This window comes from Heterodontus francisci, chromosome 24, assembly GCF_036365525.1.
Source record: "Heterodontus francisci isolate sHetFra1 chromosome 24, sHetFra1.hap1, whole genome shotgun sequence".
NCBI lineage: Eukaryota > Metazoa > Chordata > Chondrichthyes > Heterodontiformes > Heterodontidae > Heterodontus > Heterodontus francisci.
Window position 1 is genome coordinate 77,122,207 of NC_090394.1, and position 25,238 is coordinate 77,147,444.

Consider the following 25,238-nt stretch of genomic DNA (forward strand, 5'->3'; position numbering starts at 1 on the left):
CACTTATCACCACTAATGTATATTTGCCCTTGGTGGAAATTTATTGGATTGCAGGACTATAGTCTGGAAAATGGATCAGTGTATGTAGGTGGCTGAGGAGATCCAACTAGGAATCGTTTTATAAAATTTCACAGATTTTACGTGATGGCACAGCCTCCCGCACAGCCCTGTTTAAGTACAAGACAATCAGCAGAACATTGCAAAATAGGATGTTTATCCCACTTGGGAGGAAAACTGCACAGCTGACCAGTGTACAATGCAGAACTTTGAAGTTGAGGGGAAATCTCATTTATAAATGAGCATTTACAAAATATATAAATAGATGCAACTTAAACTGAAAAGGGGAAATTTCCAAGCATGGGAACTTATTACAGGCTTGTCCCATTTGCAGCATTCACTAGTTTAATATAATAAAATTTGTTCCAATTACAATAGCACGTAAAAAAATCTTTCAAAGTGTTATGGTCTTCAACAGTACAAAACTGCAGTTTATAAACAGAGCAAGGGTTAATCACTACGTATCACCACTAATACTACTGATCTAGCACAGTAAGGGTTACTCATTGTGTACCTGCAGTGTTTAGGTTAATCACTGTATCTGCATCGTTAATGATTCAACAACTTGTATTTATATAGCACCTTTAACATAAAACTTTTAAAACTTTTTCTACTGCTTAGTGTCAGTTACTGTGCAGAAAAAGAACAAAACTAAAAACTAGATATAAATAATTTAGACTAAGATATGATAGAGCAGGCTGTGGGACTGGACTGCAGTATGTGGGAGTTTGTGGACAGAGAGACTGTCCTGAGTGAACACATCTGCAGTAGATGTCTCCATCTCTAATCTCTCCAACTGAGTCACTGAGCTGGAGTGAGAATTGGAGACACTGACACAAAGGTGAGGAATCAAGTTTGCTCCAGACATGAGTCTCACTTCGTAGAGAGCTACAGGTTCCGAATGGGGTTGGAGAGAGTGATAGCATACAGAGTAAGGAGAACCCAGGTGAGATAGAGAATGAGCAACCACAGAAACTAATCCTATCCAACAGGTACAATGTACTTCTTATCTGTGAGGATAAAGGAGAAAAACACACAGTCAGCAGGACAGCCAGAATGCAGATCATGGCACCTTGCAGCAGGAGGTTGCCCAAAGGAGGTAGTTGTAGAGGATTCAATAATTAGGGGGACAGATAGCATCCTTTGTAAGCAGAATTGGGAGTCCTGCATGGTTTGTTGCCTACCTGGTGGCAGGGTGAGGGACATCTCGAACTCGCTTAAAAGGGTATTTGAGAGGGAGGGGAAAGATCCAGTCACTGTGACCCATGTTGGGACCAACAAGATAAGAAATAGCAGGCAAGAGGTCCTGTTTGGAATGTACCAGGAACTAAGAGCTAAATTAAAGAACAGGATCTCCAGGGTTATATTCTCTGGATTTTTTTTAAACCTGGGTCACATGCAAAGGGCTAAGCAGATCAGGGAGGTGAACACATGGCCGAAGGAGTGGTGTGGGAACAAGGGGTTACATTTCATGGGACACTGGTACCAGTACTGCGACAGGAAGGAACTGTACCGTTGGGATAGGCTCCACCCAAACCAAGCTGGGACCAGGGTTCTTGCGGAAAGGATAAATAGGATGGTCACAAGGACTTTATAAAACTAGTTAAGTGGGGAGGGGAAGACTCTGGTGGAAAAGATAATATTGATAATAGTTCAAAAACAAATGAAAGGGAAGAGAGTAGAGTAACAGTCAGCAATTGTGCTTTAGGCACTGCAGGTAAAGGGAAAAACTAAAAGATGTAAAGAAATTTAAGAGAAACAAGAAATGTCATTCAAGAAGGACAGGTTAGGATGTGCAGCCCAAATAAGCATTCTTTATACAAATGCATAGAGTAAAGGAACAAATTGAATAAATTGCAGGCAGAAATACAACTTGGAGAGTATGACATTGCAGCCATTACAGAGACATGGCTGCAAGGCAGTCAGGACTGGGAACTAACTCTAGGTTATAAGGTCTACAGGCAAGGTAGGGGAAAATGGTAGAGGGGGAGGAGTAGGCATAATGATTAAGAATGAAATCACTTCAACAATGTGGAGAGAGGATGAGAGGGATAAGGCGGCAGTGGAGATTTTATGAATAAAATTAACAGGAAAGGATTTAAGACAGTAGCGAGAGTTGTGCATTTTTTTTTTCTTTCACAGGATGTGGGCATCACCGACAAGGCCAGCATTTGTTGCCCAACCCTCATTGCCCTTGAACTGAGTGGCTTGCTAAGCCGTTTCAGAGGGCAGTTAAGAGCCAACCACATAACTGTGGGTCTGGGCTCACATGTAGGCCAGACCAGGTAAAGATGGCAGATTTCCTTCCCTAAAAGGACATTAGTGAAGCAAATAGGTTTTTACAACAATCGATGATAGTTCCACGGCACCATTACTGAGAACTAGCTTTCAATTCCAGATTTTTATTAATTGAATTTATTACTTTATTGAATTTAAATTCCACCAGCTGTCATGATGGGATTTGAACCAGTGTCCCCAAGGCATTAGGTTGGGACTTTGAATTACTAGCTCAGTGACATTACTACAACGTCACCATCTCCCCAACCCTGATAGTCGCTGTGAAGTGACAGCTTGCATAAATGTTGAAATTAGACAAGCATGTAGCATAGGTTTCAACGTGGGGTTTTAACTTTCATATAGATTGGGATATGCAAGCTAGCACGTCAGAAAGGTAGTGAATTTCCTGAGTGCGTCTGGGATAGTTTTCTGCAACAGTATGTTAAGAACCAACAAGGGGCAAGCCATATTAGATTTAGTAATCAGTCATGAGCTAGATTTACCTAACAGTGCATGAACAGTTATCTAACTGCAATAATAACATGATCAAGTTCAAGTGTTTGAAAGTAGCTGTTTCATGTTTCTCCCCAAGATTCTAGCTTTAGGCAAAATTGACTTCAATGGGATTAGACAGACTGTTCACAGTAAACCGCGCAAATCTATTAATGGATAAAAAGACAGATCACTGGGAGGCTGAGGTGGAGAGGAGACCATCGCCCACCTCCTTCTGCAATGTGCCTGTGCAAAGGAGGTCTGGGAAGAGATAGTGGTTTTTGTCAAGGTTCATCCCGAGCCTCTCTGTAATGTAGGAATCTGCCCTCTATGGGCTGTTCCCAGAAACGCATACAGAGGCAAACATTGCTGCTGGAAGACCATCAACTCAGTGAATGATGCTCTCTGGTCTGCCTGAAACTTGGTCTTCCAGTGCAAGGAGCGGTCTACAACCAAGTGTCACAGACTGACACTTTCCAAGGTCCAGAACCACGTGCTCAGAAGGACTAAAGCTTGGGGCAACCGCCACAAAGGCTCAATGGGAAAAGGCCACAGTGTAAGGCCCTCCCGCCAAAGTACATCAAGGGGCTGGAAACCATCTAAAACCCCTCAGACTGTATGCACTGGAGAATGTTTGACATGATATTTAAGCGTATATTGTAAATATGACCTGCAATTGTAACTGTACTGAGGCACCTCATGTACTGTATTGAAAGAAATTAATCTATGTCAAATTTGAACTGTGTAATGTAACCTTACAAATTGAAAAAAACCCAGAATTTAGCATGTTAGAGAACCAGTTTATACCCCGAAAGTGCAAGAGTTCTATCTACTTGCCAAAAAGAGAGTCATGGATAACTAAAGAGGTAAGAGATAACACAAAACTAAAAGAGGTATACAAAAATGCAAAAGAAAAAGCACAGATCCTGGTGAATGGGACAAAAAGCAGTAAAGGCTGATAGCAGATATCAAGAGTTACAAAAAGGTAGTATGTAAAGAAACTTACAAGGGACATTAAAATCAACACAAAAAAACTTTTACAATTATGTCGGGGGAAAAAGAAAGTGGTCAGCAGCAATGCGAGCTCCTTAAAAACTGCTAATAGCGATGTCAATAAAAATAAGGAAATGGCAGACATGTTGAGTAATTACTTTGTACCGGTATTTGTGGTTCAGGAAGAGGTCAGGCATTCCAAGAAATGCTATTACAAAATCAGGGACAGAGAGTCAACAAAATTAACCTAAGCAGGAAAGCAGCAATGGAGAAATTAATGGCCCTAAGGAGTAAAATCCCCAGGACCAGATGACTTCCATCCAGGGTTTTAAAAGAAGTGAAAATGTTGCAAGATTATCAGTGGGCGGCGCAGTGGTTAGCACCGCAGCCTCACAGCTCCAGCGACCCGGGTTCAGTTCTGGGTACTGCCTGTGCGGAGTTTGCAAGTTCTCCCTGTGACCGTGTGGGTTTTCGCCGGGTGCTCCGGTTTCCTCCCACAGCCAAAGACTTGCAGATTGATAGGTAAATTGGCCATTGTAAATTGCCCGTAGTACAGGTAGGGGAATTGAGGGAAGGTGGGGATGGGGTAGGAATATGGGATTAATGTAGGATTAGTATAATGGGTGGTTGATGGTCGGCACAGACTCGGTGGGCCGAAGGGCCTGTTTCAGTGCTGTATCTCTAAATAAATAAAATAAATAAAATTATAGTTAGGGCATCTGCAACGTTCTCTCCATTCGGGAGCCAGTCCTTTAGATTGGAAAATTGTTCATGTCACTCCACCATTTAAGAAAGGTGACAGAGGGAAACCAAGGAATTACAGACCAGTTAGCCTAACATCTATTGTCAGGAAATCGCTAGTGTTGATTAAGGATAAGGTGACTGAATTTTCAACTGGTCAGAGAGCCAGCATGAATTTGTAAAGGGTAGGTTGCGCCTGATGAATCTGATTGAATTTTTTTTGAAGAGGTGACTAAAGTAGTGGACAGGGGATTGTCTGTCTGTTATTTACAAGCACTTTTTGAAGCCATTTGATAAATTCCATTATAAGAGAATGTTACCTAAAGTTGAAGCTCATGGAATTGAAGGTAAGTTGCTGGCCTGATTAGGAAACTGGCTGAGCAGGAGACAGTAGATATAATGGCAGGTATGCCAATTGGCAGCACATGACTAGAGGTGACCCACAAGGATGTGTTGGAGCCTCAACTATTCACTGTATTCCTTAACAGCTTCGATGATGGGATAAAATGCCACATATCCAAATTTGCCCAGGACAAAGATAGATGGCATTGTATACAGTGTAAATGAAAGCATTATAACAAAAAGATTAATAGATTAAGCATCTGAAATAGAGTTGTCACAGTTTTGCGCAATGTGGACAAATAGGAGGTCATCCAGTTTCGACCTAAAAAGAACAGTTTACATCATAAATGGTCTAGAGAGCTGGGGGTCCAGGTACACAGATTAAAATGTCATAAACAGATACAGAAAATAATGAAAAAAGCTAATGAAATGCTGGCCTTTATATCTACAGCATTAGAATACAAGTCATGGTTCAGCTATACAAAGCCCTGGCTAGACCATACCTGCAATACAGAGTAGTTCTAGCACCACACCTTAGGGAGGATCCATATTGGCCTTGGAGCCAATAGCCAATGATACCTGGATTCCAAAGGTTAAATTGCAAAGAGCAATTACATAAGTAGGGTTGCATTCCTTGGAATTTAGTAGGTTAAGGGGTGATGTGATCAAAGTTTTCAAGATATTTAAAGGGGAAGAGATAGGGTCGATAGAGAGAAACTATTTCTGGTTCCAAAGTTTGGAATTTTCTTCCACAACGGCAATTGATGCTAAATCCATTGTTAATTTTAAACCAGGTTGATAAGATTTTTGTTAGCCAAAGGCATGAAGGGATATGGGCTTGGTGGGTATCCGGAGTTAGTCCGCAGACAAGTCATTATCTCATTGAATGGCAGAACAAGCTCAAGAGACTAAATGGCCGACTCCTGTTCCTATAAAACATCCCAATGTGCTTCACAGGAGGTGTTAACAAACAAAATTTGACATCGAGCCACAGAGATAATAGGGCAGATGACCAAAAGCTTGGTGTTAAGTAGCATCTTAAAAGGAGGAGAGAGGGGAAGCGGTTTAGGAAATTAATTCCAGAGCTTAGGCATCCAAAGGCACAGCCAGCAGTAGTGGAAGCAAAGGAAATCTAGGATGCACAAGAGGCCAGAAATGGAGGAAAACAGAAATGCTGTAGATTTCAGAGATGGAGGGGGGAGAGTCCATAGAGAGATTTGAAAACAAGGATGACTATTTTAAAATTGAGGCATTGCTTGACCAGGATCCAATGTAGGTCAGCAAGCACAGGGATGACTGGTGAAAATTGGACTTGGTGCAAATAATGAAATGGGCAACAGAAATTTTGATGACCTCACGGTTACAGAGGGTAAAAAGCAAGACGCCGGCCAGGAGTGCGTTGGAATAGTCAAGAGGCACGGAAGAGGGTTTCGGGAGTAGATGAGCTGAGGCGGGGTGGAGTCTGGTGATGTTACCGAGATGGAAAGAGGCAATCTTAGTGATGGCACAAATATGTGGTCAGAAGCTCATCTCAGGCTCAAATATGACCCCAAGGTTATGAACAGTTTAGGTTAGCCTCAGACAGTTGCCAGCAGGAGGGATGGAATCAACAGATAGGGAACAGAGTTTGTCGTGGGGACTGAAGACAATGCTTCATTGGAAGAAATTGCTGCTCCTTCAGTACTGGATGTCAGACAAGCAATCTGATAATTTAGCTAACTGAGCAACAGTGGAGAAATCAAAAGAGGTGGTGGTGAGGTAAAGCTGGGTGTTGTCAGCATACGTGTGAAAACTAACATGTTTTCGGATGATATCACCGTGGGGCACCATGTAGATGAGAAATAGGAGGGAACCAATGATAGATCCTTGGGAGATACCAGTGGTAATGTGGAGGCAGGAAGAGAAGCCATTGCAAGTGAAATTCCTGCCATGATTAGATAAGAACGGAACCAGGCAACTGCAGACCTACCCAGCTGGACAACGGTGCAGAGGTGTTGGCAGGAGGATGATGTGGTCAACCATGTCAAAGGTTGAGAAGGACGAGAAAAGATAGTTTACAATGAGGTGGATGACCAGTTTGTTTTTTTGTACAGTCCAATTCTATTAAATGGGAAGGAAAGTGAAATACTTGCTACAAAATGTAGACAGTGAATGCCAAGTATAATTACAGTAATTTGAAATGCAAGTGTTGTAAACACCACCTGTTTTGTATATTGGAATTGAATGCACCATCATATACAAAATTACATTTATAAAGTATTTAATATCCTTGGGATGCTCCTACTTTTTAGATTAGATTAGATTAGATTAGAGATACAGCACTGAAACAGGCCCTTCGGCCCACCGAGTCTGTGCCGAACATCAACCACCCATTTATACTAATCCTACACTAATCCCATATTCCTACCAAACATCCCCACCTGTCCCTATATTTCCCTACCACCTACCTATACTAGTGACAATTTATAATGGCCAATTTACCTATCAACCTGCAAGTCTTTTGGCTTGTGGGAGGAAACCGGAGCACCCGGAGAAAACCCACGCAGACACAGGGAGAACTTGCAAACTCCACACAGGCAGTACCCGGAATCGAACCCAGGTCCCTGGAGCTGTGAGGCTGCGGTGCTAACCACTGCGCCACTGTGCCGCCCATGTGCACAAATCTGACAACTAATTTGTTCACAAACAGCAATGAGATGAATGATGCATATGTTCCTGATGATGTTGGTAAGGGAGTAATGTTGGCTAAGGCACCGGGAGAACCCACTGCTCTTTCGCATAGTGGCACTGGGTCTTTTACTTCGAATTGAACAAATAGACGGAGCCTTAGTTTAAATGTCACATCCGAAAAACGGTACAATGGAGCACTCACTCAGCATTGCACTCTGCGCTCAAACTCTGGAACCCTGAATCAGTCAGCTCAACTGGAAGAACACCACCAACTCAGCCAAGCTAACATATAGCCAAAGTAAGTACAAGTAGAGTGGAAGAAGCAAGAAAGCCCCTTGATCATAATGCGCTTTACATTTCTGGGTAGTTCTCAATCACAGTTACACTGATTGGTGGAATGTAATTGTGTGCGTATAGTAACCTCCTTAGTATATGAAAAAATATCCAGCTTCATAATGAGGAAGGTGGACTATGCTGTTACTGCAATTTATTGATCCTGGGGAAGTTGAGATTCACAACTTGGCTGCCCAATTACCTAATCTAGTACCACAAAACCATAGAAAACTACATGACAGAAGCAAGCCATTAGCCATCATATCTGTGCTGGCAGATCTGTTAGAGAAATCCATAACAAATCCAACTACCCACACTCTTCCCATGGTCTTGCATTTTCTCTGCTTCAAACACTTCCATTTTCTCTTAAAAACTATCTCTACCTGAAGTCGCTTAGGCAGATGGATGGCAATGATATTCAGAGATGAAACACTATAGAAATGTAGAATTTACCCCACTGGAAACTATTCAGTGCATCATTCCTGTGCCAGTGCAAGCTCAATGGCAGCTATATACACTAAACCCACTTTCTTGCCTTTTCCGGTATCCTTTTAAAGCAGTGAACTGATTTAATTTCAAATGATAATAATCAGTGTCTCAACAATTTGAAGTGAAGCTTCCCATATTCTAATAACTCAATAGAGAATAAAATAATTTGGCCCATTGCTCTTTAATGATAATCTTGCTCCCTTGTTACTGATCTCCCAACCAGTAGAACAATCCTTCACTGTTTACCCAATGTTGTACTATGACCTCCACTCTCACACTGACCTGTGAGAAGGCTTAGTACTGTTGGCACCTGATCCAGCAGTAATTTTCGGAGCTCATCCTTCCGTGCCACACTGAGGTCCTCCCGTGGGCATGCTAGCTCCTCCGAGGTAGTCTTCAACATGATCAAACCCAATGACGTGGTGGAAGGAGTCTGGATTAGCTAGAATAGGAAAACATTTCACAGTTTATAGAGAGCCAGACAAATAAGTACAGGGTTAGAATGTTCAAAGGTGACGAAATAATTCACCTCAGCAGCACACACAACTCTCTCCTCCACCCCCCACTCCTCCAAACCCTGCTGTGGCTCAAATCAGCCAGCAGGGACACAGAGACTGACCAAGTGAGCTATGTTAGCTTCATCAGCTGAAGACTAACGAGTCACATTTAAACCTCCCTCTGACAGGCAACTCTGAGGCTGCAGCTGACCATTAGACAGAGCTAAGCAAGCTGCAGCCTGTGCCTGAACCAGTGTGACTAGATAACCACATAACTTGAATGCACTGAATTTGCAAAGCCTAATGAAGCTCTCTAACTGTACAAGCTCAGAATCTAATTCTGACCTTGCACTTCTCTGGTCATACCCAAATTGATGTAAATGAAGCAGTTTGAGATTTTCAATGGCACTGCAGGAGACACTTACTATACCCATTAAAAAGCTAGGTAGATCTGACATTCCTGGTATTCTGCTGAGCCTGCCACTTTGAGCTTGGACAGGTTCAGTGCTCTGCAGCTGCACACCAGCCCTATCTGTAGCCTGAAACAGCATGTGGCACATCAGCAATTAGCAATTCAATTGACATGGAGGGAAGTGGAAAAAGCCGGGTTAGAAGTATGCAAAAACAAAGCCAGCATCTTTCAAATTTTGAAAGGATACTTGAATGTTGGTCTTTATCGCAAGTGAACTGGGATTCAAAAGTAAGGAAGTGATGATTCAGTTATATGTAGCTCTGGTGAGAGCCCATCTGCAGTGTACTGTAATCTTCAGGCACCAATCCTCAGGAAAGACATACTGGTTTTTGAGAATACAAGGCAGATTCACCAGAATGATACCAGGACTTAAAGGGTTAAATTATGAGGACAGGTTGTATAAATCTAGCTTGTATCCTTGAGCTTAGAAAGTTGAGGAGATTTAAATCGAGGTATTCACAATGGTGAATAGAGTAAATAAAGAGAAACTATTTCCTGTGGTGGGGGAAATTCAGAACAAGGGTGCACAATCTTAAAATTACAGCTAGGCCATTTAGGAGTGAAATCAGGAAGCACCTTTTCACAAAGGGGATTGACACACACAAGATGCACATGTTAGCAAGGCACCAGGAAAAGAATCTGGATTTATTTTGGGATACCAGTTTCATCCTCATAGGAAATTATATTATTGACAGATTATAGTATGGCAAATAAAACAATTACTGCCAATATATACTGGTAATTACATGTGTATCCAGACCATTACAGTTCATGCTTCACTTGCCTACATTACCTGTAATGTGCTAGTGAAAAAATCATGGTAAAACATTGGCCAGTCCTGCCTCCCGATATCCACAATTACTTTACACAACTTGTTGCGGATAAAATATGGCATTGTCTTGTGGTGTGCCAACAGAAGCTTGGGTAGGCAGCTTCGAATCTCCATTTTGTCTTGAGATGGGACTCCCAGCCACATCTTATTAATCAGGTTCTGGGTGGACAAAGGCAGTCAGAATTATTTTTTCATAAAGTTGATACAAGCCATTAACCCTAAACAAAATACAGGTTCAAATTACAGCCACAAAATTCCCTGACTTGGCATTAAAAAATGTGTGCACGAAAAGCAGCAGTTATAGAACCACACCACTAGCAAGTTCATGTGGTTTAGTTTTAACTCCTGCCCCATTTAAGGGGTCAGGGACCAATGCTCACAGCAGTTCAGCACCTATTTTGTGAATTGCCATGGCACATTTTTGTGTTAAAAGCTGTTATAATTACAGATTGCTGTCGAGATAGTTGTAGCGGTCACCTCATCCCTGATTGTAAGAAACCTCTTCAGCAGCTTCACCCAAAGTCTGCTGGGGTGCACTGAGTCAACATAACTTACTTACAATGCAATATTGCAAGCTAAAATGAGTCAATCATCTTATACCAAATGATGTAATGTGGACTGGGCCAGAGGCATCAACGGCTACTTTGCTACCTTTACACATCCTCGTCTTTGGAAGAAACCAGTGCAAACTCCTGCAAGGTCCGTCACACAGCTTTCATTCAATATCCCTGACTCACCTCAAACACCGTCAAGCTGTACATCATGACATACTCATTATGAGTGTTGGATAAGAAGTAAATACAGTGTTGCCATGCTCCAATCTGCTGTGCAAAGTTATTTAACAGTTCCTCTGTGGGACAAAGAATATTCAGTGAGGCAGGTTTCCGATGTCAACGAGCATAATGTAGGTACTGCCAGTGTCTGCTAAATTATACAAGACATCCCAAACACAATGGCCGATCCACTAGTGTAGATAATTACAATATACATGATGGGTATAAGACACCCATTGAGTGTAAAAAGTTAACTCAAAGAAGAATATCCATGGTACTTTAAATAAAAAAGTAGTTTTTTTTCAAGTTCAGATGAAAATGATGCCTTAGAATTATAAAGATATTAAATGGACATGGACAATTTTAAGTAAACAGAGAAACAATAGATAGTGTGCAGCCACTGTAGATATAATGGGGTTTACATGTGTAAACATTGAGAGCGAGCAACGTCTGCTTCACTCCAAAGATCATACAGGGGAATCATTATGGATTGGCACAAGACCCGCTGATCTCCATTATGAGGAGCAGGTGAGAGAATTCCAATCTCAGAATCTCTATTCAAAACAGCCACCTGGTAAACATAACAGAACCAAACAGAATGGGCTACAATTCCAAGCACATCATGTTCTTGATCTCAAATGGCCAGGAGAGATGCAGCAAGTGGCACAGTGGCGCAGTGATTAGCACTGCAGCCTCACAGCTCCAGGGACCCGGGTTCAATTCTGGGTACTGCCTGTGCGGAGTTTGCAAGTTCTCCCTGTGACCACGTGGGTTTTCGCCGGGTGCTCCGATTTCCTCCCACAGCCAAAGACTTGCAGAATATAGGTAAAATTGTCTGTTGTAAATTGCCCCTAGTGTAGGTAGGTGGTAGGGAATATGGGATTACTGTAGGGTTAGTATAAATGGGTGGTTGTTGGTCAGCACAGACTCAGTGGGCCGAAGGGCCTGTTTCAGTGCTGTATCTCTAAATAAATAAAAATAAATTAAAGCAAGCAGACAGGAGGGACTTCACCAACCAAGTCAAGTGGAAGGAGATTAAAAAGAATAATTCTCATATCCCACATAGCAAGATAAGAGTGTCATGTCCTGATTAGATTAGATTAGAGATACAGCACTGAAACAGGCCCTTCGGCCCACCGAGTCCATAGCAACATAGCAATTCACCCAGATAAACGTGATGAGGAGCTGGAAGAAGTAGCTAGCTCTAGTCACTTACCAATCTCTCTCTTTCTCTCATTTGTGGTGCAGCTGTGGAAAAACTCCGTCATAAGACTCTCCAGCGCACGCAAAGAGGCCTCTTCAGATGCCTGTGAAAACAGTGAGGCTGCATTAACTAACCGGAGGATTAATGTGGGTTTAAATTGGTTTGGAGGATGCATATACTGTACACCTTTTAAAAAATTAGTGCACAATTCCAAGATTGAACAGGAGAGTGGGGAAATAAAATTAGAAAGGAGGGATAAGGTAACACTAAACGTGGGCTTTATAATTCTGAAGATTGCTGAAGTCTGAGAGGTAAGAAGTTCAGATTTTGGAAACACCATCCTTTTTAAGAAGAGTGTCTCTGAAATTTAGATTAAGGTAAATACAGCAGCAATGCCGCAGTTGCAATTTTTGTAATAATCTGTATTATGATGCAAGATTTCTCCCAGAATTGCAATCTAAGCAGCAGGATTTTGGGGAACTCCACGGCCATGCACACAGGTTGGGCAATTTCCCAAGCTTTTGGTTTAGCTCTCAGATTGGTCCCAACTCACACCTTCAATGTTTTCTATGCAGGATCACAGAAACACCTCCCATCAGTGACATAGTATGAAGGGACACCAAACCAGACTTGGCCCTCAACAGGAAACATATAGCTTTCAAATAAAAGTTCAAGCCACTTAGTTATATACTTTCTCAAGGATAAAATGCGTGCGGCATATTTGAAATTTTAAAAAAGGACACCCCTAAATTTGTTCTTCCTCTTTAACTTCCGTTACATATTCCTGCAGTTTAGATATTAGTTTATGGGAACACAGAACAATGAATGGAGGATTTTAAATGGAGCATCCTTACAGCTTGGGAAACATTTTGAAAGCAAAATTTGTTCTAGAAACCATCTTGTTCCATTGCAATAGACAAACTATTTGAAAGAACAATCCACAAAAACAGAGCAGGACATCCCAAAGTACTCTCAAGTTAATCTGCCTACCAGCAGAACTGTGACTGCAATATGAAAGCAGCCTACTCAGCTCAGTGAAGTTGGTTGGGGGGAGGGCTGAGGAGGAGGAAGTGAGGAGTAACAGGAAGGAATTCACATCAAACCATGGTAATTGTCTGAGCTACATCAAGGGAGAGGAATTAATGTAGAATTGTGTAAACAGTATTCATCAAAGGCAGAGTTTCCTCTGGAATTACTACAAGTTTCATAAAATTTGCATGTGTCACAACAATGAAATGCAGGACAGATTTTGATTAGTTCTTGGGAATGTCTGAGCTGCTGAACACTTTTACCCCTTACCTGAAAATAGCCTTCAAATGCTTTGAGGGGTTTAATATCTCATTTTCTTCTACACATATTAACATTAAAAGAGAGTTCCTTCTCCCTGCTACACTGCTCACTACATCAAACTAATGCAAGCTCTCCGCAAAACAGTGAGAGATTTCAGACCAGCCTAAATGGTCTAGGCCACCAGCTCAGCCCTCAAAATAATCCACTGGCAGGTACAAACTGATCCAAGCCACTTGGCAATAGCAATGCAACCTGAAACAAAACCAGCCTATTTTTGTAGTGCTGCTACATAACCTACCACCAACAGCAACCACCCACCAACCGCCCCCCCCCCCCACCCCCCCACACTCAGTATAAAACAGAGGCCCTACACCACCAGATGTGGCTAGATTACAGAATCACTTATAAGTAGTGTTTCAGTTAATAAAAACAAGCCCAAATGCAACATTTCTAGAGCTCTACTCACAAAGATTTTGTGGTTTACGAGGGAGACAAGGACAATATGAAGGAAGATTCAAGACATGGAAAGCACCATACAACAGTTTTTTTTTAAAAAGGAGAGAGCGGTAGCAAGGTTAAGTGGTTTTGAATGTGTTCCCAAGAGCAAAGAGGCTGAAGAATCAATACAGTCAATACAGAGTCAGAGAAGCAAAGGGTGCAGGCTGGGACATTGGGCTGGAGAAGATTGTGAATTTAATGTGAAGACAGACCAAAGGAGAGATTCGGAAACACAGATGAAGGTAATAAAGTAGATAAACTACAGGATGGGAAGACAGCGGGCTGAGCATAGACAAGGGTTTGAAGGATTTTGACTGGAACCACACAGTTCTGGATTTAACTCCAGTTCACAAAGGGAGGGCAGGGCAGCAAGGATAGCATGCGTGGCTCACAGCTTCATGTTTACATATGTAGGGACGGACCATACTGGGCTGGTAAATGCAACGTATGGTCCATAGTCTGGATTGTATAGTCCCTGCTCTTAAGGTCAGAGTGCTCATCTTTTGAAGTTACAGAATTTGAGGTGGTGCAACAACCTTCAAAAAGGTGACTGACCCCTTTGCATAGAAATTATTGCACATGAGCAGGCCATTCGGCCCAACTGGTCTATGCTGGTGTTTATGCCTCATAAGAGCCTCGTCCCACCCTACAAATAAAGAGTAGGCAAATAAAAATATAGGAAGCAAATAACTTGTCAGTGCTGTAAAATCAAGAGATAACATAATTAGTAATAAGTAGTGAGAGGCAGAGGAAGGTAACAAAGTGGAAGAATGTAAAAGCATCATTTGTATATTTGTAGTTTGCGACTATCATTTTCAGATTTCGTGCAAACAGAAATTTCTTGGAAGGTACCAAGAATGCCTCCAACAAATGCTGAACTCTTAGTTCTGTATCATGTGCGCTCCAGTGGGAGCTGACTGACTGACTATCCAACTTCGCTTCCTGTTCACCATGCTATCTGATATTATAAATGCATCACCTTTACTCACCTCACCCCTTTCAGTCCATTGTCACCAATCCCCCCTCAAAAAACTCACCATTGACCCCTATCCTTGCAAACTATCCCATCCCCAAACTCCATTTCCTCTCCAATGCCCTTGAATGAGTTGCTGCTTCTCACACCCGTGAAACATTCACGACCCGCAGAAAACTGGTTAAAATATTAAATCAGAAAACATGTTTTACCCTCCTCCTTCCCCACGTGTTCCCCTGCACAATATGTTGACTCTTGTTGGGCCAGTTAGGATGTCCCAAGAGCTTTAATGACAGTAGATTACTTTGAGTGCAATCAATGTCATTCTGCAGGAAAATGTAGCAACCATTTTGCACACAGCAAGGTCTGACTCAGAGGACGTGAATGAATATGATCATAGTTTTTGGTGTTGGCTGAAGCAGGAATGTGGGACAGGACACGGGAGAAATTCACTGTTCTTTAAATAGTGCCAAATAGTGCGATACTTTATGTGTATCTGACCAGGTAAATGGGGCTTTGATTTAACATCTGCTCCAAAAGATGACAGCTCTGACAACGCAGCACTCCCGCAGTACTACTTGCAGCTGTTATCCCAGATTACGCGCCCAAATCTTTGAGCGGGAATTGAACGCACAACATTCTAAGGCGAAAGCGTCATCAACTCAGCCAGGCGGATGCTTGACCGATTAGACCAGTGGCCACATCCAGTTGTGAACAACCATTAAACAACTAACCCATCCCCATCCTCAAGGATGAGAGAGGACAGCATGTCATCGCAAAAGACAAGGCTGAAGCATCTGCAAGCATCAGCCAGAAGTGCCGAGTGGATGATCCACCTTGGCCTCCTCCTATGGTCCCCAGCCAGTCCTTAGCCAATTCGATTCACTCCATGTGACATCAAGAAACAAATGAGAACACAAGAACACACTGAATATAGCAAAGGCTATGGGCCCTGACAACATCCCAGCTGTAGCATTAAAAACTTATGCCCCAGAACAAGCCACACCCTAGCCAAGCTGTTTTAGTACAGCTACAACATTGGCATTTACCAGACAATGTGGAAAATTGCCTAGATGCTGTCCACAAAAAGTAGGACAAACTTAATCTGGCTAATTACCGCACCATCAGTCTACTCTCAAAGTGATGGACAATGCTATCAAGCAGCACTCAATAAGTAATAACCTGCTCACCAATATGCTCAGTTTGGGTTCTGTCAGAGCCATTCAGCTCCAGATCTCATTACAGGCTTGGAAAAAAGAACTGAATTCCACAGGTGAGGTGAGAATGACCACTCTTCACATCATGGCAGCATTTGACTGAGTGTTGCATAAAGAGGTCCTGACAAAATTGAAGTCAGTGGGAACTGAGGGGAAAACTCTCTGCTGGTTGGAGCCATACCTAGCACAAAGGAAGATGGTTGTGGTCCTTGGCCCAACCATCTTCAGCTGCTTCATCATTGATCTTCCCTCCATCATAAGGTCAGAAATGGGAATGTTTGTTAATGATTGGAGTGTTCAGTTCCACTCAACTCCTCAGCTATTGAAGCAGTCTGTGCCCACAAGACCTGGACAACATTCAGGCTTGGGTTGATAAGTGGCAAGTAACATTCGCATCACGCAAGTGCCAGGCAGTGTCCATCTCCCCTTTACTGCATTACCACTGCTGAATCCCACACCAACATCCTGGGGGTTACCATCGAGCAGAAACTGAACTGGACCAGCCACATAAATACTGCGGCTACAAGCAGGTCAGAGTTGGGAATTCTGTGGCAAGTAACTCACTTCCTGACTCTCCAAAGCCTGCCGACCATCTACTAAGCAGTGTGATGGATTTTCCTGGTGAGTGCAGCTCCAACACTCAAGAAGCTCAGCATCCAGGACAAAGCAGCCCGCTTGATCAACACCCCATCCACCACCTTAGACATTCACGCCCTGCACCACTGGTGCACAGTGGCAGCACTGTGCATCATCTACAAGATGCACTGCAGCAACTCTCCAAGGCTCCTTCTACAACACCTTCCAAATCCACGATCTCTACCACCTAGAAGGACAAGGGCAGCAGATGCATGGGAACACTAGCACCTGCAAGTTCCCCTTCAAGTCGCACACCATCCTGACTTGGAACTATATGGCTGTTGCTTCTTTGGGTCAAAATCCTGGAACTCCCTCCCTAACAGCACAGTTCAAGGCAGCAGCTCACAATCACCTTCTCAAGGGCTTTTAAGGATGGGAAATAAATGCTGGCCTTGCCAGCTTCATACATATCGAATGAATGAATTTTTTTTAAAAAGCTAGTCGCTCATGCCTGATACACTGCCATCTCAAAATCTCTGATATCAAAGGATATCTTCACGAATCTGAAGCATCCTAAAGGGAAATGCATGTCTCCTTGTAACCTCCAAATCCATTAGGTCTGTTATATGAAGACATGAAATGCTATAGCTTCCTGTCCTTCAGCAGTTGCTGCTGACAGTATATACTTTAAAAAGTCTTCATTTTGGGACAAACATCGTGTGGAAACCGCTCTGTAAGTGTAAAATGCTATAGCAGTGTTCACAGGCAAAGGCCCAGACAAGCAACGGAGGTGCTGCAAGTCTGCAATCAGCTTTTTGCTGGTTGTTGGTGCGTTACTGTCGAAGATAACAGAATTACCCCCGGATTCAAGGAAATTTCAAAAGGTGAGGACAAAGCATATATATAGCTATGTAAACACATGTTCAACCAGTGACACAAGTGCTTGCATGCATCAAGCACAGGATAACAGATTTCAAGAATTCAACTGCCCTCTCTTCCTCCCCATAACCTGTTTATAACACATTAACTGCAACTTCAAACAGTGACACTGGTTTACTGACGACATGGACATTTACATTTCACAACCAGTGACCACTTGTCAGCCATAGGGCAATGAATAATCTGCCGCAGTCATGCATCCAGGATTAAGGATGGAATGACCAACCTGAACATCCTCCTCCTGTGTGTGAAACTCGCCTGAAAAACAAACTGAACTCTGCAGCTTTTAAAATTGCATTCTAAAGTGGTCACCGATACTCTGATTCAGTGCAGCATTAATCAGAATTAACAAAATGTCACTATAAGCATTTCTTTAATCAAACACTGTCAAGTTATACTACGCACCAGTAACTTCTGCTTTTGGAAGTCAATAGCTAAGTTTCTAAAGTTCTGCACTGCTAAACCAGAGTTATTTTGAATTTTGGTTAAGATAGAACTTGTGATGCAGCATCCCTGGATCTAAAACTTATGAAGCCAACTAATGTTTTTCTTGGGTTTTACCAACTGCAACAACCTGGCACATTCCAAAATTGACAGAATATTGGTGATCTTCAGGCCAGCTTGGATTGTAAGCACAGTAATGCCAATATACTGGTTGTATTAAGATGTCAAGTTAAGAATGTTTGACAAAAAAAGAACAAAAAAACAACTAACTTGATCACAGGCTCCATCGTGACTGGGTAAATACATTACCGTCGCACACAGGAATATTGGGAGGTGCCAGCTGGGTATCACTGGTGGAAACTTGGGCTCCTGCTCGCCACTAACCAATGACTTCTGCTGGAAAGTGCATTATTCATAGTTCCCGAGAGGACAGAATCAGGCTCCAAAAATGGTCACAAGAGTCCGAATCATTACTGCACAGAAGGTCATTCGGCCCAGAGTCCATGTTGGATCTTTGTGGAGCCAGTCTTATTCTCCGCTCTACCCCCGTAGCCCTGCAAGTTTATTTCCCAAGCCCATCCAATTTCCTTTTGAAATCATGCATCGTCTCCGCTTTCACCATCCTCATAGGTAGCAAGTTCCAGGTCATTACCACTCATTGTGTAAAAAAGTTCTTCACAACCCTCCTGCATCTCGTCCAAAACCTTAAATCTCCTAGTTCTCTAGTCTCCTAGTCCTTGCACCATCAACTAATGGAAAAACCTTTTTGTTTGTCTATCTTACCTAAACCAGTCACAATCTTGTACACCTCTACTATATCTCCCCTCAATCTTCTTTGCTCCAAGGAGAACAACCCCAGCTTCCCCAACCTAACCTTGCAGCTAAAATCCTCCATCCCTGGAATCATTCTAGTAAATTTCCTCCGCACCCTCACATCCTTAGAAAAGTGAGACGACCACAATTGGATGCAATACTCCAGCTGTGGCCTAACCAGGGCTTTATAAAGGTTCAGCATAACTTGCCTGCTTTTGTACTCAATACCTCTACTTATAAAGCCCAAGATCCAATATCCTTTGCTAACTATGTCCTGCCACCTTCAAGGAACGATGCACATGAACCCCAAGTCCCTCTGACCCTGCATACTCTTTAGAATTGTGCCATTAAGTATATACTGCCCCTCCCTCCTACTTCTGCCAAAATGCATCACCTCACACTTCTCTAATAAATTCCATCTGCCACTTGTCTGCCCAGTTTGCCCTGTTGCAGTGTATTAGCATCATCCTCACCTCCAAGTTTGGCATCATTGGCAAATTTTGAAATCTTACTCTATTCCAATATCCAGCTCATTTTCATGAGTTTCCATGAGTTTCAGTTTTGTTGACCGACCTTCTACAAACTCAAACCTCTCCAAGTGTTTGCTGATTTCTCCCCATCCCCCGATTGTTTCTAAAACTTTCCCCACCACGGATTTTAAACTGACCAGCCTTAGTTACTAGGACTATCCTTACACCCATTCTTAAGGGTGTCACATTTGCCACTCTCTAATCCTCTGGCACCCTTCCCCACATCTAGGGAAGATAGAGAGATTATGGCAAGCCCTTAGCCATCTCCACCACCACTTCCTTCAACAACCTGCAATGCAAGCCATCCGGGCCAGGTGACTTATCCACTCTAAGCATAGCCAGTCTTTCCATTACATCCTGCCTATTAATTTTCACCCTATCCTTTACCTCTACCATCCCTACTTCTGATATTTTGCAAGTATCCTCTTCCTTAGTCAACACTGATACAAAGTACTCATTAAGTATTCTAGTCTTGTCCATCATCCCTAAGCATATATTACCCTCTTTGTCCTTAATAGGACCCATCCTGCCCCTTACTACCTGCTTGCTATTTACATGCCTGATGATACTTGTTGGGTTTCCTTTGAAGTTAACTGTCTTCTATTCTCATTCTCTCTGCCAGTCTTATTTTCCTCTTCACTTCCCCTTTCAACTTATTGTATTTGACCTGGTTCTTGCTTGAAGAATTCATCTGACATGCATCATACACCTCTCATTTTATGTTTTATCATATTCTCTATCTAGTCATCCAAGGAGCTCTGGCTTTGGTTCCCTTACCTTTCACCCTTGTTGGAATGTACCTAGCCTGTACCTGAAAAACACGCTTCCTTAAAAGATCACACATTGCTCACTGACAGTTTTTCCTTTCATTCTGTGGTTCCATTTTATCCTGGGGGGGGGGGGGGGGGGGAAAGAGGAGGGTAAGAAGGACTATTAGAATGTGCAACAAAACAAGAAAATCACATACTATCACTACTGATGAAAGGTCACAGACCTAAAATGTTAACTCTGCTTCTTTCTCCACAGATGCTGCCAGACCTGCTGAGTATTTCCAGCACTTTGTTTTTATTTCAGATTTCCAGCATCTGCAGTATTTTGCTTTTATCACACAATACCTTTAAGACATGAAAATATATACAGGACGTCCTGGACGCTGCTATAAAGTTGGTAATATAGATCAAAGCTTTGCAGTGGACGTGGGATATCTGGAGATTATAATGCAACAAATTGACATCCAGCGATGGAAACAGCTATCCCTCCTCACCCCAGTAAATTTTACCCTTTCCTCAGGCACCAGTTCCCCCATTTTCAAAATTGCAATCACCACCTTTTTATCAAATGTACTGTCTCTTAAATGTTGATCACTTTTGGTCAGACAATGCTCAAGTACTTGTCCCTACAATTGTGACAGTGCTGCTTAACAATTCCCATTCTACTCAAAAAGCCATTAATGGAAGTGTGATAATCCCTCAGCGCAACATCTCTGAATGGACAATACACCAGCTGAAACTTGATAAAGCTCTGGTTAGGCCCCAACTGGAGTACTGCATCCAGTTCTGGTCACCACACTTCAGGTCCTTGAGAGGGTGCAGAGGAGATTTACCAGAATAGTTCCAGAGATGGAGGATGTTAGTCACAAGGTTAGGTTGGAAAAGCTGAGCTTGTTGTCCTTAGAACAAAGGAGATTGTGGGGTGATTTAATAGAAGTGTACAAGATTATTACAGGCTTAGATAAGTTAGACAAGGAAAAACTGTTCCCATTACTACAAATGGTAGAAGGACCAGGGGACACAGTTTGAAGTTTTGAACAAGAGATGCAGGGAGGATGAGGAAGCACTTTTTGTTTATAAACGCAGCGGGTGGAACTCACTGCCGAGGGTGGTGGAAGCGGAGACGATCTATAACTTCAAGAGGAAGTTGGATGGTTGAAAAAGATTTGCAGGGTTACAGGGTCGAGCCAGGGAATAGGACTGAGTGTATTGTTCTAGGGAGAGCTGGCATGGAATCGATGGGCCAAATGGCCTCCTCTGTACTGTAAATGACTCTCGACTATTTCAGCTCTTACAGCTAATAAACACAAAACTTACTTTAAAAAGAGTCAATCATAAATCGCATGAATTGTTCACCTAAAACAGGTTTTATTTTCATCAAGCTCGTGAGAAATCAGATAAAGTTGCATCATTTTACAAACTAAGATCTTTCAGTCGATAAACTGAACCTATGAGAAACCGTTCTTTATTTCTAAATCAGCCCATCTGAATAATTACAGATTTGGTTGAATTAAGTTCTAAAAAAATAGTACTGTAACAGCAATAGGGAAACCTCGAGTACAAACAGGATCAGCCATTTCCTTGATAACCCCTCAATTCAAACAGTACTCCAACATACCTAAGGACCAACCAAAAGGATAAAATCCCCACCTCCTCTTTGACTTATGCACTTCGTAGAATAGTACAGCACAGAGAGAGGTCATTCAGCCTATCTGGTCTGCACCAGCTCTTTTGAAGAGCAATCCAGTTAACCTCACTCCCTCGATCTTTCCCCATATTTTTTCTTCATTCAAGTATTCATCTATTTTCCTTCTGAAGGCTACTTTTGAACGTGTATCCACCACCCCATCAAGCAGCGCATTCCAAATCCCAACCACTTGTTGTGCAAAAATGTTTTCATGTCACCTCTGGTTCTTCTGCCAATCTCCCAAGATCCATGCTCTCTATTTACTGACCCTTCAGCCATTGGAAACAGTTTCTCTATTTACTCTTTCTAAACTCTTCATGATTATAAATGTCTGTCAAATCTCCTGTCAACCTTCTCTGCTCGGAGGACAGCAATCCCAGCTTCACTAGTTTCTCTCCTCAACTCTAATCCTTCATCTCTGGAACCATACAAGTAAATCTCTTCTGTACCATGTCCAAAGCCTTCGGGTCCTTCCTAAAGTGTGGTGTCCAGAATTGGAAACAATATCCCCAGCTAGGACCAAACTAGTGTTTTTATACAGGTTTAGCACAACTTCCTGCCTTTTGTACTCTGCCTTTATTTATAAAGCCCAGGATCCCACGTACATTATTAACTGCTTTGTTAACCTGCATGGTCACCTTGAGAAATTTGTGCACAAATACCCCCAGGTCTCATTGTTAAGCACCTCAGGTTTCTGCACGTTGAAGTCAAAGATTACTCACTTGACAGTGTGCCACATGGCCATGACCCCACACTATACTGAGCTACTTTCCAACTCGACCTTGAGGCTCCAGCTCTCATCCTGTCTGTGCAATGTCACCTTGTTTGATTATCATGCAGTTCCTTTGCGTAGGACACACAATGAATCATTCTTTTTAAAGCTTTTTTAATTGCTCTTAGATGCGTAAAACTGAGCAATAAAAGGTTAAAGGCAACATATTTCCTTGGTGGAAAATTTAGTGGAGTTCCTAAGCATGTTAATTAAATTTTGTCTGTTTGCATCGTGTTGGCGCAAGAGTAATGCTTTATTCAAGTCCCCCCCAGTTTCATGTATAACACAACCTGGCGCCATTTAGTTTATTTTGTTTTGATTTCATGATGCACATCTGCATGTCATCTTCAAGAACTGAGAGGGGCACAGCATGGTCCAGAGAGAAGAGAAAACTGGAGAATAAGTGGGAGAGATCAGCTGGCAAGCATTATCTGTGCTATGATAGAGAACTGCAGGAGGAGCAGCTTGTAAAAAGAGATCTGCCTGTAACACAGTAAGACCAGTAAAGAATGGGGCCCAGAGGAAGACTGCGTCAGCAGGAACAGAACCAAGCTATAATAGTGAGGGGAGAGAGGGGGGTTGGGATCAGAAACAGAAAGGGGCTCGAGTAGGGAAGGAGCTCCTTTTAAACCACCTTTTAAAATTCCTGTGTCAAAACCAAAACCCAGCATCACAGTTTCCTACATTCCAAGAAATGTTCTGCAAACAGGATTTAATTTCTTTTTAAAATTAAACAAAGCAAATTTAGTGAGCTACTTCGTTTCCCAAGCACCTACATCTTTCTGCATCTCACCACCTTCAAAAACGTCTCTAAACTATCTTGTGATTTGGGATATCTTGCTATGCTGAAGGCTATATTTAAATGCTAATTGTTGTAAACACACCAAATATAAAGAAACCGATCCAATCCAACACCACAGGCTACCAACTTCAAATCAACATCCATGTACAAGTTTGGCCACACCTCATTATTAACTTCACATAACTTCTTCTTTGGCCTCCTTGTCTCGAGAGACAATGGGTAAGCACCTGGAGGTGGTCAGTGGTTTGTGCAGCAGCGCCTGGAGTGGCTATAAAGGCCAATTCTAGAGTGACAGACGCTTCCACAGGTGCTGCAGATAAAATTGGTTGCCGGGGCTGTTACACAGTTGACTCTCTCCTTGCGCTAGTCTTTTTTCCTGCCAACTGCTAAGTCTCTTCAACTCTAACTTCACACATACTGACAGTGAAAGGCACAATTCAGCATAGCGGCGCCTCATCAGACCCCTTTCTTATCCTGAGTGGCGTGAAACAGGGCTGTGTTCTCGCACCTACACTGTTTGGGATCATCTTCTCACTGCTGCTCTCACATGCGTTCAAGTCTTCGGAAGAAATTTTTCTCCACACAAGATCAGATGGCAGGTTGTTCAACCTTGCCCGTCTTAGAGCGAAGACCAAAGTATGGAAGGTCCTCATCAGGGAACTCCTCTTTGCTGACGATGCTGCATTAACATCCCACACAGAAGAGTGTCTGCAGAGACTCATCGACAGGATTGCGGCTGCCCGCAATGAATTTAGCCTAACCATCAGCCTCAAGAAAACAATTATGGGACAGGACGTCAGAAATGCTCCATCCATCAAAATCGGCGACCACGCTCTGGAAGTGGTTCAAGAGTTCACCTACCTAGGCTCAACTATCACCAGTAACCTGTCGCTCGATGCAGAAATCAACAAGCGCATGGGAAAGGCGTCGCTGCTATGTCCAGACTGGCCAAAAGAGTGTGGGAAAATGGCGCACTGACACGGAACACAAAAGTCCAAGCGTATCAAGCCTGTGTCCTCAGTACCTTGCTCTATGGCAGCGAGGCCTGGACAACGTATGTCAGCCAAGAATGGTGTCTCAATTCATTCCATCTTCTCTGCCTCCGGAGAATCCTTGGCATCAGGTGGCAGGACCGTATCTCCAACACAGAAGTCCTCGAGGCAGCCAACATCCCCAGCTTGTACACCCTACTGAGCCAGCAGCACTTGAGATGGCTTGGCCATGTGAGCCGCATGGAAGATGGCAGGATCCCCAAGGACACATTGGACAGCGAACTCATCACTGGTATCAGACCCCCATGTCTCCATTTAAAAGACGTCTGCAAACGCAACATGATGTCCTGTGACACTGACCACAAGTCGTGGCTGTCAGTTGCCAGTGATCGCCAGAGCTGGCGGACAGCCATAAAGGTGGGGATAAAGAGTGGAAAGTCGAAGAGACTTAGCAGTTGGCAGGAAAAAAAAACGTAAGGAGAGCGCCAACTGTGCAACAGCCCCGACAACGAATTTTATCTGCAGTGCCTGCGGAAGAGTCTGTCACTCTAGAATTGGCCTTTATAGCCACTCCAGGTGTTGCTTCACAAGCCATTGACCACTTCCAGACGCTACCCATTGTCTCTCGAGACAAGGAGGCCAAAGAAGACGACTGACAGTCGCAATATATCCAACCCCTGATGAAAGGGCCGCGTCAACTCCATGGCAAGGTACATGCAGTTTTGTTTGTCCTGACCTAACTCAAAGTAGCAAAGGCAAACGA

General features: G+C 42.9%; 1 protein-coding gene across 3 annotated transcripts in view; it reads right to left on the reverse strand.

Annotated features, from left to right (window-relative positions):
- xpo6 (exportin 6) overlaps positions 1–25,238 on the reverse strand; it is a 127,933-nt gene that overhangs the window by 74,622 nt on the left and 28,073 nt on the right. For all 3 annotated transcript variants that reach the window (XM_068056695.1, XM_068056696.1, XM_068056694.1), the window contains exons 2-5: positions 12,185–12,275; positions 10,933–11,045; positions 10,157–10,354; positions 8,677–8,836 (exon numbers count right to left, since the gene is read on the reverse strand). In XM_068056695.1, coding sequence (XP_067912796.1) covers positions 8,677–8,836; positions 10,157–10,354; positions 10,933–11,045; positions 12,185–12,275 — 562 coding nt within the window. The remainder of the gene's footprint in view (positions 1–8,676; positions 8,837–10,156; positions 10,355–10,932; positions 11,046–12,184; positions 12,276–25,238) is intronic.